Source organism: Pararge aegeria, chromosome 14 (assembly GCF_905163445.1).
Source record: "Pararge aegeria chromosome 14, ilParAegt1.1, whole genome shotgun sequence".
Taxonomy (NCBI): Eukaryota; Metazoa; Arthropoda; class Insecta; order Lepidoptera; family Nymphalidae; genus Pararge; species Pararge aegeria.
Window position 1 is genome coordinate 5,165,490 of NC_053193.1, and position 17,482 is coordinate 5,182,971.

At 35.5% G+C, this 17,482-nt stretch overlaps 1 protein-coding gene across 1 annotated transcript in view; it reads right to left on the reverse strand.

The window, feature by feature from the left end:
- LOC120629079 (caskin-1) overlaps positions 1-10,389 on the reverse strand; it is a 378,256-nt gene extending 367,867 nt beyond the window's left edge. The window contains exon 1 of the mRNA XM_039897818.1: positions 10,123-10,389. Coding sequence (XP_039753752.1) covers positions 10,123-10,138 — 16 coding nt within the window. The 5' untranslated portion in view covers positions 10,139-10,389. The remainder of the gene's footprint in view (positions 1-10,122) is intronic.
- Between the last annotated feature and the right edge of the window lie 7,093 nt (positions 10,390-17,482).

The following is a 17,482-nucleotide window of genomic DNA, read 5'->3' on the forward strand; positions in this document are numbered from 1 at the left end:
GAAAAAACTTGTCCCTAGAAGTACTACGACCATGTTTGTTTCTGCCACCGAACTGGCGTGTACACCATCATCAACACCTACGTATCTGTTTGATGGTCATATTTTGGCATACCTATTGAAAAAAAAAACGATTTTATGTTAGGTATTTTTTAGTTAATTTTATTTTATCATTTTCTTTTGTTAGGTCTGTCGGCGTCGGTGTGTCTTACATAAAGGAGACCCTGAAATCTCAGGATTCATAGAATAGGTGAATAATCCCTGCAATTCCAACATTTATTATACGACGTCTTGTTATTTTAGGTCAAAGGTTACAGCGCTAAAGTCCCTACAATTTGTACACGCGTATATAATAACCAAAATTAATTTGTTGGAATTACTACTTTCACTAAATAATCCCCTTCGTGTCTTCTCCATACCTACGTGACATTGGCGAGGTGAGGCCTGTGACATTAGGGTTAAGGGTTAGGCATAATTTGTGCACAGTTGGCACACCTTGATCCTAGAATTGATTTGTATTTTGTATTGCTTTGACCGGCAAAGCCGAATAGAACTGATAGGACTATAGGTACTATAAATTAAATGGCATTAAATTTTGAATGGATTAATCAATTTTCGATAAGAGTACTACTTTAACGAGACGGAAAAGATGGAGAAACAACATGCAATACAGTACATATACTATTTAGCAGCCTTATTACTACTAAATATATTCGTTGACGGCCGATTGGCGCACTGGGCATTGACCCTGCGTTCTGAGTCTGCGTTCGATTCCCACAACTGGAGAATATTTGTGTTAAGACTATTTTTGATATAGTATCTGTATATTCAAAGTATTTTTTATTATTAAAAAGCTACAACACACACAAGCTAGGTACGCTTACTTTGATAACCCATATTTCGAGGAGTGTTACAGGCTTTTTAAAATCACGACCTTTAGGAGCGGAGAAAACAAAATAATAGCGGGTGCAGACGACGCAACGTGGTGGGTCTTATTTAATTGTATTTATTAATTAATTATGAAAAACAAATCATGTGTACGAAGGTGGAAGGTGGACAAAGTCGCGCGGGACCACTACCTTATTATAAACTTTAAGTTATACGCAGAATCTATAACTGCGTAATCTGCGCTAAGATCGTTATCATAAAACTCGAGGTCTCGTCGCGAATAACTTAACTATACCTATTAACTGAACAACTTAGAAATGTTATAACATGAAAATGTCCAGCGGCGGAATAGAAGGCTTTGGGTGAAGGTCAAGAAGGCAGGAAGCGAGGCGTGACGTCACTTCCCGGGCCGATGAACGCTGTACTGTACTCATAATCTTGAAGTGTTTATTTCCTTACTTAATTATAAGCAAACAGTCTTAACAGCGATAATTACTTCATAAGATACCGCATTATGACTTTTTAATCGACCTGCTGAAAAATTATACAATCTTTTCTATCGACTGCATAAGTAAAAAGTTATTGATCTTTGTGATTTTTTGGACGAGTTGGTTGTGAGCGCGAACTTTGTAAGACCGTTAAAAAGAGAAAAGTTGCTTATCTAGGGCATGTGCTTCGGCATGACAGATACAGGCTACTGCAACTGATAATGTTAGGCAAAGTTGGTCGCAAGAGGAAGTCTTGGTAGCGCAACATTAGAGAGTGGACTAGGATCGCGAGTGCCGCCCAGCTGTTTAGCCTCGCGAGAGAAAAGGAAGATTATGAAAAACTGACTGCCAACCTTCACTATTTTTATAATTTTTTTTTTATATTAGTGTTCTTACCTACACTTGGAGGAATTATCAATTTTATAAATTTAAAATGCATATAAAAAACAAAATTATAAAAAAAAAAACATACTTCACCAGTTGGAGAGGCACCTAAAGAAGAAGTGCTTTTTTGGTGACTTCTTCTTAGTGCAATGTAATTCATTCACGTCGATTATTCCATTTTTATTGGGAATTTAACGGAAATCGACAGCAGTATGAATATGCTAATATATTACCTTCTACTGCGATCACCAATCCGTCTGTCCAGCGTGGTCATTATTGACAATCACTCCCTTTGGGAGAAATATTTGGTCCAGCAGTGGAGAAATAAGCTATTGATGATTTACGTTAATGATTTAACTTACAGTGCTTAATTGTAGTTATTTTAAATATCATGCACAATACCTTACTACGATCGCTTAAAGCAATATTTAAAATTACAGTTTACATGAAACACAATGATTATACTTCTGAAACAAAACATCAATAATATCAGCATATTATTACTTAAGCTATTTCAGTATGCTGCTTCCTGGAAGATGGATTCGGACGGGTTATCTATTGAGCATATTAAAATCGAAACAAAACACACAGCCAAAGCGCCTTTAGCAAGTTTTAAGGCAAAGTCCATTAATTCCCTAGAGCTGTAATTATACACTCTGTATAAAAGTGGTACAACTAAAAATTCATAATTAAAATGATAACCAATGTTTGATTAATTAGATACTTGTTTAGACTAATTTGAGTCAGTTAACTAGCCCTAAGAAGTAAAATGACATAAAATAGCAAAATCCTCCTCTTTTGCCAGTGCCTCTTTTTCCAGCTCTTTTGCCACGAAAATATTAGGGTATGCAGTGCTTTTGTGCAGTGCATGTACGAAGTGCACGCCACTGAACTTCAGATGTTTTCTTTTCACCTTGCGTAGTCTTAACTTTCGTATTATCGCTAAGAAAAGTTAGTAAAAAATAGCACATAACGAAACTTAACCTTGGTGCAAACCACTAGTACGTTACGCACCCTACGTACGATACGTAGATTTGAGTCTATCTTCGAGAGGAAGACGACCGCCCTAGACCTTACACTTAACAAAGGCACTTAATTCATCATTTATACTAACATTAACTTAAAATATATTTAACTATGTAAACCAAGATAATAGCCCTAAACAGTTAACATTATAAAAGAGCACCTAAATCCAGTCCTAAAGGCGATAAGATCGATCCGACTGAGACCCAGTTTGCATACAATTTCGGCAAATATTTACTTTGAGGTCCCATCTGATAAAAGATTGCTACATTGTATTCAGTTGCCAATAAATCAGCATTTGGCAGTATAAGGCAATGTTTTCCAAGTAGTTCCACTAACGTTATAGCCGAAGTTATAGTTGACAAAGAAAAAGTGTGGCAAATATATAAAAAATAGATTTTTTTTTTCTAAATATGATTTCAATTGAAGTAAAAAAATACTTTGCCAAAGGTAATGAAACACGTGAGAAAGAAAATTCTGCACAAATAGGTATTCTTTGTTGTAGTTTGGATGGTTGAATGTTTGTTACTCAGTATCTACTAGTATCAAAATTAATTAGTGTGTGTGTCTGTAATGATATTTCGGATTGATGAAATTTGGAACACAATAAAATTCATACGATCTTCTTAATGTTAGTTCATCAATCAACAGATCTGCAGAACAAACCAAAAGTTACCAAACAGAACTTTGGAGTTACGCAAATATGCCAACATTATAATATGGAAATGTCAAATTTTGACGTGTAGTCTTCCTAAGGTCCTCCATACAGAATGACAGATTTACGCTAAAAATACTAAATGTGACGTTAGTTCACATAAAAACTACACATTTACGTTACATAGGACCAATAAAACCGAGTTCCAAGAGACAAAAGAATTACTTCGTTCACCAAATTGTCTAAACGCAGCGGTATTACCAACAAACGAATAGACAATTGAAATGCAAACAGCATCTTCCAAAGCTTTGGTCGTAGCAGTTCAAATTTATGAACATGTAAATAAATACAAACGCAATAAAATTGGGAAATACTGCAGCCCGCCGAGTCTCTCCAATTCTTCTGATTTGGAACGGATATTTATTATTGTTACTGCTGTTTAAATAATGTAATATTTTTCCAACTGTTTCATCTGTTTGTTAGTACTATTTTGTCACGTAAGATAAATTACACTTACTGCACTGATGTTGCATTGCCTAAACATAGAGTACGTTAAGTATAATAATATTAATTTGAAAGAAGTATAGGCTACCATATTTTATAAAAATTGGTTGTTTACAAAAAACCTCTTTTGAAAAGTTATTGTTATCTATGTAACCTTATTGGTATAAAACCAGCATAACGAAGAATTCCCGATAATTGACGATTTAATTATAGAAAAGTTGCCTATTAAAAAAGTACTGAGATCTTAAAGCAGATTGGTCAATATCAACTCCCAGCTCCAACAGAAAAGATTTTTTGGCCAGACTGCAAAATTTTATAGCCTCTCTATTTTCACGGGAACTCAAGAATGTAGGTAGATCGAATGCATTAAAATGGAGAAATTCTGCTCCCGGGCCCCTGCGATCCTGTTTCCAATTTCACTGCATGCAAGAATTTAAAATTGAATATTCATTGCTTATGGCTCTGAGAAATTTTGCATAGAGCATATCCGTCTACTTGACAACTTTATTGATAACGGATCTGTATGACATAGATATAGCAGGATTGAGGTGAATTCAAATGAATCTAGAAATGTATAAAGCTCTAACATATAACTTGTTAACAACTGTAGAACGTTTCGTAAAGCCATGATTTTTCCAAATGTATCGTGATCGTGAATATAACCAAGCCTCCAAGGGTTTTCACTAAGTCACATAAAACTCCAAGTAACTTATCTAACTTCTCGAAATAATGTAGCAACATACATAAAATTAATATCCCAAAGATTGCTGATATTTAGTTAAAATATATCCATTAAGTAATAGTGATAAATATGAACCTGTGATACTCAATGGACGTATTTTAACTCATGATGATTGTTATCCTAACCATGAGATTAGGATTACCATCATCATCAGGAATAGACTTCTTGTGAACCTTCTGTATCAGCTCCTTGCGGTTTTTTTCTGCTGGGTTTCCAGTCCTACGCCTTGGAATCTTAAAAATTCATATAAGCCATGTGCCCAATCTTTTAAAATTAGCAACTCATTAATATCCTTGCGAATATTTTAAATGCGACAGTGTGTTTGTTTGTTTGTCCTTCCAATCAACATGAGTTTTGTTAAAAGTTTAAAGGACAAAGAGTAACATAAGTTAGTTTTTATCCCAGAAGAACAAACAGTTCCCAAGGGATTTGTAAAATACTATAATAACGCAGACGAAGAAAGAAGGCATCAGATAGTTGATTACATCAACTATCTGATGCCTTCTTCTTCTTGTAAAAAAATTATCTCAATGTATTAACAGCTATGTCCTTTCACGTCTTTGGTTGCCTGGAAGTAATCGCTATCTAACTCAATCTATGTATTCAGATTTCATTTTGTGTACTTGTGCGCTTCATAATTTTTTTGCAAATCAACAAAAGCTGCCTTGCTAAATCAAATGATAAAGTTACAGGTGCGTAAAACAGAGAAATATTTCAGCAAAGTCAGTTTTCCAATTTCTCTGCATAGCGTTCCATCAATATTACCTACTCAGAAGAATATCGATGATATTGCTACCGAGCATTCAGGTTTGAATATTCATTGCCAATAGGTCATCAGGTATTTCTAGGCTATCTCATAAGTCGTATTTTAGTCGTCTGCCCGACAACTTTATGGGTAACAGATGTAGGTGCGAATAGTAAATAACTGAAGTTTATTAGATACTTAGATAAACGAAAGGAATTATAATGTAGCCGATGAATGTAAAAATAATTAAAATAATAATTTAACGATTTAAAACTCAAATTAAATTATATTATTGTCTAGCCCGGAATACACGCCTAGGACTTTAATAATAAAAATCAGGTATTGCTCATGAGCTAAACAAAAAAACTTTTTTTTTATTGATAATGTTACAGTAAAACATCTTATTGACTGAACAGCCAGGCTAATAGCCTAATCCCTTGCACAAAAAATTGACCAGCCCTAGAGCAATCAACCACGGTGTTATATATCCCAAGATTTGTTTTTGCACTAAGACTCCAAATAAAATAATGAAGTCCGGATTTGAATATTACTATTTGAGAAAAAGATATTTATTTATTTTCTTGAAACGGACAGATGGTTTTTTCTGCCCTATCTAAAACAGATGTAAATTACCACAACCAAATGTAAATAAACAAATAAATAATATACGGGATATCTCTACATCCAATCTGAACTCCAAACGAGCCTCCAATATTCTAAAGCTCAGGAACACCGTATCAAGAGTGCTTCAGATAAATGGATCACGTTACTTGATTAACCGGTTCGCATCCCTTCCCCTTATCACCCCTGGGAATATTTAAATGGGGCCTGAATATATCACACCGCCCTCAGAGCAAACGAGCGAACAACATGAAGGTACCTACAAACTCTCTTACCTGCTTTAGATTAAAGATGGAAATGACGGTATCATTATTAGCGTCCGCCGAATAAAAAGGTACGCTAAGCTTTGAATATGATGAAATATCACAAACTGGTGCAAAATTACAATTTTGACTTTCTTTATTTTGGCAATGTTAGTAGTGAAGTAATTCTAAATAGAATATTGATACGAAATTTAATGGATAAACGGTGTCTTAATGTATTATTATTATTATAATATTTAGTTTTTTTACACAAAAATAATAAGGTTAAAATAATAAAAATAAACGGCATAAATGTAGGTCTGCAATTGTCAAAAAATTTAAGTCTGGCCGGGACTTTTTACCAAACTCGCATTATTTACCTCCTCTTAGTTCCATACCTTAAAGAGCATGATAATCCGTCTGTCTAGGTTATTATCGATAACACATTCATAATAACAGTTACAAGTATCCTACTTCTATAATACCCCTGATTAATAGTAAAGATTAAAATATTGTTTATGCTATTTATAAATTATTAATCTAAATCGTTTATCCTCCACCAATGGCGGAGGTCAAAAAGCAGTCACTTCGTGCTAAGTACAAGACGTCTATCAAATTAATTAAAATTTTACTTCCACCCTGTTTTCACAGAGTTATAAATTTGAAAAAAAGAAATTATATTAAGTTACTGCCATGTAAATTTACTTTCCAGCGACGTAATTGCAGAATATCTTATTATTAATTTCTTACAAATAACTCAAGTAGGCTTTATTATAAATATTATATGAACCATCCGTAAAAAAGTATTGAAAGATGGTGAAAATCGCATCGAAATCGTTATCTATATCAGCTAACTTCTTAGTTTAGAAGTTAGCTGATAAACTGGCAGGCGCGAAAGAGACTTTGTCTTGTACAATGAGTTGATACAGACCCCATGTTCGTTTTACTGCATCATAAAAAAATTGCAAAATGTAGAAATATAACTGTCACGTGCAATTTAGAGCGACAATTTGTAACAGACGTGCGATCTCAATCGAAATGGCAATCACGTTCGGCGCCACCATATTCAGTGCTAATGTGCTATTGAAAATCAGAATTCACAACACTAACCAACGAGATACACGCAATGTTTCCCACGGAAATATGTTTAAAACTGAAAATGGCATAAGATTCGCCCAAAAACATATTATATCAAGGCAATCTACCAAACTTTGTTTAGCGTCATAATCACTCGAAAAGGATGTACCTTTAATAAAAATGTTATCATTTACAGTTTTGCATATATCGGCTAGAACTGGTTATCATGAACTTCCTCATTGAAGAGACAAATTAAGTCAACAATCGAATGTGTTGGCAGCTATTGATGCAAATTAAGCGTTTTTTGTGAAGCGATAAAACCTACTTCTAAACCATCGTACCAGTACCAAGGTCCACAAACTCATTCAAGAGATGTAGTGGCAAAAAAATGGAGCAATGAACTGGGAGTCACGTAGATTCCTCATCGAGTCCCTAGGCACGTAGCAGCATCTAAACTACCGCTCATTGTCAATATTGGAGTATTTCGAACCACTGGAAAATCAATATAGGTATTATCTGACTTGCTACTTAGATGTACGAATGCTCAAAATCGTTAATGTTTAATGAACAGCAAACATGCGCCTTTGGTTCAGAGAACACAGGACAATATTGGGGTTTCAATCATTCACCTATGCCACCGATTGGTTGCGAGGACCATGTAAATTAATCCTCAATGGATTTATCTTGATTAAACTTTAATAACGTCGAATTCATTAACTCTATGGATGAGTAAACAGTAAAATTGAATTCAAATTAATTCGTTGTAATCGCTCGCGAAATCGCTTTTATAAAATGGTGGAGCTTAACAGTTTATGCATAGCAGTTTTTTATCGGAATGCGGGATCGATAATGAATTAAGTCGACAACCTCGGCGGCTTGAGTAATGGTTGCGGGAATGAACAGTTGTGTTCAACACACGGTAAAGTGCAAGGCTACGAAGTGCATCGCCGATAAACCGGAGATGAAAGCGACTGTTTATTTGATTTTCTGCAGCTACGTGCAGGCATATTAACTAAGCGTCGACCATTGAACTTTGAAGAATGCCATCGACTTTTCAAGATGTAGAATTCCTGTCCGTCGCTTAACAAAGAAGCATCCTTCCAGCTGTATTAATTAACGAGAGTTGTTACTTTACTTGATCCTTTCTCAGATGCTACTGCATAAGAGGTTATCACCAGACCATTTAATAAACGATTAATTGGTAACCTTATTGAAATGCTTAGACGTATTTTTAAATTATCGTGAAGTGACTTAAATCGTTTCGTTATCGAACACACAAAGAAGATTTGCTAACGGCTTGAAGGGAATTTCATGTCCTTGACTGTCTCATTAAAACCTATAATTAACTATTACGGGCACTAGTTAATTTGATATCTGCCCAGATGAACGATCTTTTATGGCGTCGCAAAATAAGACTTGTTTGCATCAGCTGGCGCCGGGTATGTATCTTCATTCGGGCATGTTATTAAAACAAATAGGTGTTCTGCGTTGTACCGTGTCACTTGCAATCATTTAACAATAAATCTTCTGTCTGTCGCTGGTAATAACGACCTCCCAGCGCGTTTTAGTATCACGGAAATTATTGAAAGATAATCTCGCGCATCATGACGATGTGCATAACGACCATTAAGGTATCTTTTTGCAAGTACTGTGCAAGGATGTGTTTGAAAATGGTCAGGTGAATCACTTTATGTTTAAGGCATGCCTCAATCTTACTCTAGTGGAAAGGTATTTGGGTCTGTTTGAAGTGTTTAGTTCTTGGTCAAGTTTCTTAAATATTTGCTTAAGCAAGGGATTTAAGTTACGGATGGGCGCTAATAGAAAAGTTTCTTAAATCATCCATCAGCCATCTTTAGTTTTAATGAAAAGACTCACATAGCTTCGCTACACATCACCGCATTGTCCAGATATATTGCATAACTGTAGTGGAAAGCCGGCCTTATAGTATTACTGCATTTCTACCACGTCTCGTATTTCTGCGGTTGAATACATGTTAACCTTGGACCGTTGATATGACGGTGAATATCATTTACATATATCAATTCTTTGTGTCTATTATTTGGAGTCTAAATAATCTAGCTTAATTTTATTTTTGCTTTGAAACACTAGAATAATAAGCATCAATGGGAAATAGAAATACTCAAATTCTTTTCGTGACCCAATAGTCTGTTTCATAACACGTCTCGACTCAGCCCATCGAGCATTGTCGGATTACGTTTATAGACCATTTGTATGGGATCTGCTACGCTTAATGATTTCGGTCGATCCTCACTTGGGCAACACTATTTCGAGATGTGTGCAAGTAATAACTTTTTATTGAGGCCCACTTATTGTTAGTTTAAATAAGAAACAAGTTTCTCCGTCACGGTTCCATTTTGTTTGCGTCAAAATCTCCTAAGAGAAAACTGAAGATTTGCTTTAACGTAAAAGTAACTTTTTCATTTGGAAATGGTAAAATATAAATTATTTGAAGTTGATTTCTAATAAGAATAACATTATATGCGTATTTGGTCGTATCACTGAACTGGATTGCGTGAGGTTATCACATTACACATAAATTTAAAATGTTATCGGTTTTATTCGCTACGTATTAAGTCCGATCTTTGATTGCAACGGTTTTTTTGCTCGTATCTCAAACCACAACGGTCACCTTTTCACACGGGCTGTTATCTCCAGTTTTATTTACATGCTTTATGAATATACATTATGTTATAACTTAAAATTATGATATAATCTTTTTTTAAATGCAAGCCTACCGTTTATTTTTCTCATGTCGGCCCTAGACCTTCAATGCACCGCCAAAATCCTGCCCCTTTCGGTCGCGGCAATAACAAAACACACACACATATAAACCACTTTCATGTATTTCACTGCACACTCAGTTGAAGCATTCCGCAACCAGATCCAGGTCGTTGATAAACAGCGGGTCCGATGAAAACACTAGTAGTAGTGTAGATAGGGAAGAAAACAAGAATAGTTTATCACTTGAACGATCTACACCCACGCAACCATGTTGCGACGCGCGTCAACGCCGCGTGACTGCAGCCGTGCCGCCGGTTGACACATTGGCGTTGTCTGTCGCGGCAGCAGTACGAATTTATGTTTTCTCAGCCACGCTAATAGATGGCGCTGCTAGATAATACCAGCCGTTGTTTACACTACAGTAATTATCACGATAATTAGCTTCACAACTAAAATATAGCATGTAATGGGAAAAATACTACTAGGTGTACCAACATATTTTGTACATACAATAATTTTCATTCATAGCTACAACATTGCAATTTAAAGTAGGCCAATGATATCAACCAGAAATGTAATATTTTTGTACTTAGGTAAGGTTTGCTAGGTTTTATTTATAAATAATAAAATAATACATCGAAATGGTTATTTTTGTAAATTGTAGGGTCATTAAACTTACCTTACACGTGACTGCAATCAATTGAACTTGATTTCAAGTTTTTACTTATCCAGGATACAGATATAAAAATAAAATTATAACCGCACTTTCTTCAATCCCAACCGCGATTCTTTTCAGCATTTAAAAACACAAACCAATACAATTGCTGCATTCAGCGAATTAGTGTCAAGCGGCACGCCGGGTGTCCAACGAAAAAAAATCACTGAAAGAACATCGCCCTGTGCGAATCGCCAAAGCCTGCGGTTTTCCCGGAAAACACTGCATGTAAAGAGTTTCACTGCACGTTTCGAGCGCAATTCACGTTGAAAAGCGACCGATAACACTATCCATCACCCCATTATCCGGGCGACTTGAAGTTAGCAACGAGTGCGAACGTCAAAATATACCATAAATAAAAACGTATGGCGGGGTGGCCCACCCTAGCCCCCGGCATTCGATCGGCGGCGGCGTCAACGGGATACGATCCTGTGAATCGAAATTTTGATATTTTGAACGATTAAATCGATGCCGACAGGCTTTAGCCTGCGTTAACGGGCGTTACGTTACTGAATAGTAACGTACACTTTGAGTTAAGCCTGCCAAGACGACTAAGACGTGGCGTGGGGGCGGTGCCTCGTACAAACTTGTATGGACTGTATTACAATATGTTAAATCGCCTCCAGCCTTCGCCGACTGCAGACGCGACGTTGAAGTCTACACCTTAAGTAGGCTCCTACATACAGCCAATTAACTTTACTATAATGATGCCCTCATGTATGCAAGTGGAAGAAACTTCAAATAAAGGAAATGGGAGCGTAAAAAAACGTTTTAAATATCTAAATGGCTGCGTTGTAAATAATTTCAAGTTCGACATTATGAAAATTATAGGCTATCAGAAACTATTGATAATACAGATAGAGTCTCATTTTTCATTTTATGTTGCCCTGAGGCGTAAGGGATGAACAGAAAACCTAACAGGGGAAGTCTTTTAGACGGGGCGTAAGACGCGTAGAAAAAGGAGAGCGACAATTTTTCCGGTTCATATCCTTTTGTACATTTCATTGCTTCCGCCGTGCATGGTGTGGCTCGGGCAGCGTCGGTGGTGTTCGGACGCTTTCGGGTATCCTCGTGCCGGGCGAAGACTAATCGATAGCCGTCGGAAAGCTACCGCTACGTTAAACGTAGCTACTACGCGACTATCGTAGCATACACAAACCTTACGCTACAATTATAATCCGGCTGAATTGAAAAGTCGTCGAACTTGACTCTACAAGCGATACAAACGTTATTTGCACTGTCTAGGCAGTCTAGGAATACAACAGGGTTAATTGTTCCATCGCTCGGATCGAGACTTGATACAAAGATAGCAAATACAACTGAAAATTGAGTTCACGTCTCCTTGGTACAATATGCAATTAGATCGCGCTAACAATGTTTTAAGTTCAAGCCCCGGCGAACTTTGATAATAGCATTTACCTATGTACGTCTGAATTTCACAAATTAACCGGAAACTAAATGATAATTGAATTAGATGAACCTATAACTTAGACCATATTACAGTCGTGATGGTACATAGGTAAACCTGATTCTCTGAGTATATATACCGATTATAGAGCATAGGTTTTATCTGAATATATTAATATATATACTTATAATAAAACTGTAACTGTAAGATTTCTGGACATTTAAATTTTTTTACCGGGAGATGCTTTATAATCGATACTGAGTCCAAAACAGATTTTTATTTAATTTTTATCTGTCTGTTTGTCTGTCCGGGCATCACGTGAAAACTATACGGAACTAACGGATTTAAATAAAATATGGCATAGTGGTAGCTGATATTCCGGGTCAACATATAGGATACTTTTTATCCCGATAAACAATAAGTTTCCTCCGGGAAATGAGATGAAATTTTTTATCAATTATACTTCATAGCTCCGTTAAATTTGAACCAATTTTAATATTTTTTTTTTTATTTTAAAGTGTCTACCATCAAGCATGTATTGTTTAACTTAAATGAAGATCTGATAAATATTGTTGGAGATAAAAGACATAACTCCTCACAGATAACAAACAGCAAGTCGCAAGGCATATGGGACAGCGATCGAATGCATGCGTACCATCCTACTTATATTATAAATGCGAAAGTTTGTGAGGATGGATGTATGGATGGATGGAGGAATGGATGTTTGTTACGCTTTAACGGCACAACGAATGGACCGATTTGGCTAAAATTTGGCAGAGGCATACAATATCCCTATCCCTACTTAATATTATAAAAGTGAATTTAAGTTTGTTTGTTACGCTTTCACGCAAAAACTACTATACCGATCATCATGAAACTTTGTACACATATTCCTGAAGGTATTAGAAGTAATATAGGATGCCTTTTATCCCGAAATTAAGCTCAGTTCTTTTGGGAGAGGGGACGAAAGTGTTTGTCTATTTTACACCATAACGCCTTCAAATGATAACCGATTTAAATAATAACTTACTTACTTTTTTTATATAAGAATACACAACTTAAAAATTTCAGAATTACACCTAATTTGAATGCCACATGTCTTTCGAAAAACAAAAACAAACGCACAAGAAGTCGCGGGCAACAGCTAGTAGTCTATATTTTTTCGGCACTTGTCTTTCAAAATCCGCGTACCGGAGTTTTAAATTGACGTGGTTTTTTGTATGCCTATACAGTTGAGGACCTGAAAAGTGATAAACGCTAATACAAATGGCCACTTCTATCATTAATGAGAAAAGTTGCAAAAACTGCAAAAAAATATCCTTTTTGAGAGATTCCGATGCGTGCGATGCGTGAACGTAAACGTTACGCAAAACGAAGTAAGTAGGTAGTAAGTATATCGGAATTGTCTGAATTGTTTCTTTAAAGTTCTAAAAACAGTCTGCGACAACATATGACTTTTTTTTTAAGTTGACTCATACGCGGACGAAGGGTCCGCTAGTAATTATAATAAGTTTTACTGACTAAATTATATATACAAAAAACAGAGAAGAAAACTCTGTAGTATAGTATGTAAATTATATTATAATATTTGTATATAATGCCTTTACTACTACTACACTAGCTATACTAGCTATTTACCGCGTTTTCATCCGCATTTGTTTTTGTTTCTAATTTGTATACAATTAAGTATAAGTACCTATAAGTTTTTTTTTTAGTTAGAAATCGCCAGTTAGCTAACTCCGTGCTGTAGTTGGAAGTATTTAGGTAAGTCCCACCGCTAGGGCGTTAGGCAGGGGTGTCCTTTCCCATAGCAGAGAGGGTTTCAGAGCATAGACCCACTACGATTCTCCTTCCTAATCCTCCGATTAATGATTTAATAATTTTAAATAAGGTAGGTATATTTCGGTTCAAAACAAACCTAAAATAAATGGTTTATAGCTTTTCGGTTTAAATCTCATTTTCACGTACCTATATGTGTGTGTGTATCAACGTGTGAATTATAGTTTTATTTATATATTTAGTCAAAAATTAACATAAAAAGGGCAGGACGTGCACCACCTATAAAGAGACCCTCGAATCTGAGAAAAATTTAAGAGTGGTACTTATAAAATAACTGATACGAATATAATACAGATATGAATATACCAAATGTATAATATTAAATGTATTTAACATACAGAATCAAAGATATACTAAACAAGGAATTATATAAAGAAGATATTATTCTTATTATTACAATGCATAGTAGGTAGTCTAGTCTGACCGGAGGCTTCAGCCATGGTAACCATCCTACAGACCAAATAGTGCCGCAAAACGATTTAACATTCCACTGTAATGGTATAGACTATGGTTGGCACCGCGAATTTTTTATGACGACCTTATACGGTTTTTAAGAAAAGAAACTGTACAAAGTTGATCTCATGAAAAGGTTGTGAAACGAAAATCTGCTTGGTCCGTCCACTATTACATTGTCAAAAAATCTTCTCAGCTTTATTATATACTAGCTGTTGCCCGCGACTTCGTCTGCGTTTGATTTTGCTTTTAAAGTATTCAGTATCGCTAAGCCTTAAAGGAGTATAGTAGTATATATAATACCATATTATTTATAGACAAAAAATTTGCAATAAAATAAAATTGCGACTATAATTAAAGATCTAAGCTATCCTATCTCTTAAGTTGGACCAGACTGCTTACGGTGTGCCAATTCAATTTAAATAATAAAATCGGTTTAGTAGTTTAGGAGTCCATCGCGGACAAACATCGTGACAGGAGATTTATATATATTAAGATAAGTATATTCTGCAGGATTTTTTAACGGACTTCCTTAAAAAAGGAGGAAGATGTTTTCATGTTTTGTTCTAAATAATCATATAGATACTCTTGATCTTAATGAAGAGTTTTGGAGGCAGATAATGGAACTCTTGAAGAGTTCCATTGTCTGTATCTCAACTTGTCGAAACTCTATTTATATAATCAAAAAATTAACATAAATCACAGACCTAGTTTGTACCAATAGGTCTGTGATCAAAATTATTAACCTTCATTTTAAAGTGGGTTATAAAAATAAGATAGGTACGCTGTAAGGCGGCTGATCTTTGCTTGTCCTGAAAGGGCAAATAGAGAAAAAAGTCTCAGAAGAATAGATAAGATACCATTTATCGAACTTGCTTTGTCATTTTACACTGAAAACATGGCTTTTTAGACCAGGGTCGATATTTTTTGAAACCAAAAAAAATAATAGTTGAATGAAACCCATTAAAAAAGGACGAGAATATAACAAAAATGAAAGGAAAAATAATTTACGGGCGATCTGAGGTCGGGAAGTGGAAGAAGGTGAGTTTTTAAGGGTAAGAAACGGTTTTTAAATTAAATCATCTTTCAAATCTCCCACCTACAGAAGGTGCAGCAGAACAACATTGTTACAGGGCATATTATCCAACTTCAGACTTTGCTAGGTAACGAACTGACAGCAACAGATTGAGGCTAGAAGCAACATCAACGTAGGATTATGCCCAAATTTACAGAGGAGGATATGCAACGATATTTTTGAAGGATTCATATTTGATATTTTCTTTGCATTTTCTAAGAATATTTACCAAAGTAATGTATATATTTTTTTACATTATCAGAAAGAAGAGATTTCAAGGAACAAAAAACGCCCCAACTTTTTTAAAAAGCTGATATTTTGACGCGAGAATTTTCGATTGAAAACTAGGGTGTTTTTTTGATATTAAGTCAAAATAAGGTGAAAAAATGAATATCTCAAATCAAAAAAAAGGTTTTCACAAAATTTCACAAAATGTATGTGAAAAAACCAAAAACTTGATTATTTGGATTTTTCACATACATTTTGAGGTTATGTGAAAAAAGTGTAATTAAAAAAGTTGTAGGTCTCTTTATTACCTACAACTTTGTTATTTAAATTATCGACCCTGGTCTATTATGTCTTACCAGTTACAATCAAAGAAAAAGGGCGCGAAACAACTTTGAATTTTTATGCCGCAAAATTTTATATTTTCGGTTACAAAAATTGTTTCGTGTCTTTTTAAGAGGTGTGGTTAATAAGTTTTGTGATTTTTTGTGCAATAGTTTGTTTTTGCTTATTGTATTTGTCCGAAAAAGTTGGGGGAACATGGAGGCAGATCCTCCGATGCCTGTTCCAGGGTTACCGGCTTTCTTTGATCGAACACGGCAACTAGAAGAGAAAATCCACGCCTCATTTAAAAAATCTATCAGTGATCCTGCATCCGGAAATCCCTCTATTCAGTTAATATTAATAATATTTCCATCCATCCCTAGAAGCTGCGTCTAAAAAATACTTAGGCACAGACTCATGCCCTTTTTTTGTTTATGTATCACGCGAAGTGAATGATCCCTCGACCGGCACTTCTATGAGGGCAATAGAATTCGGACAATTTCATATTTCAAGAATAAAATTAAATCTATTGTTAACGACGGTGTTAAGAGCGCAGGTAGAAATAAGATCTCTGTGGAATTTAAGTGTGAGGAAGTAGCTAAGAGCTTTTTTACTAGTCCTCACTTTGTCCAAAAAGTCGATTCCATTCAAAGTGCCTAACCCACTACTTAAGTATAAGCTCACTAAAGCACAATGGCCTGCATACGCAGATTCCGTTTATAGGTTTATTGACTATCTCTCAGCTGCTGGAGATGATGGGGATTGTTTACTTTACTATGAGCAATTAAAAATTTGATTGATACTATGAGAATTAAAATTTAAATCATCAGCTTACCTCCATATTCCTATAAAAAAGGCTTAACGTGATTTTTACTCATCTCCACCATGGTGGGATGACGAGTGTACAAACAGGATTAAAAAACGCAAGGAGGCCGAGTCCTCTTATACAACTCCTAGCAATACGTACGTAAAACTAGGCGACTTATCTCTAAAAAGAAAAAAAACAAAGGTTGGGTAGATCATTCAGATACTGTGAATAGAGATCAAGAAAGATCCCCGTTCTCTCTTTTTTTTATTAATAGCGGGCAAACGAGCAAGTGGGTCACCTGATGTTAAGTGATCCCCACCGCCTATAAACATCTGCAGCACCAGAGAAGCACACGATGCGTTGCCGGCTTTTAAGGAATTTGTTTATCCGCCCCTTGAATAACCCTATATTAGTATTTTTGAGGAAACACATCAGATGGGAGATTGTTCCATAATTTGCAAGTGCGCGGTAGAAATACCAGAGTATTTCGAACAGTATAAGAATATCAGGCATCCAGATGATGAGGG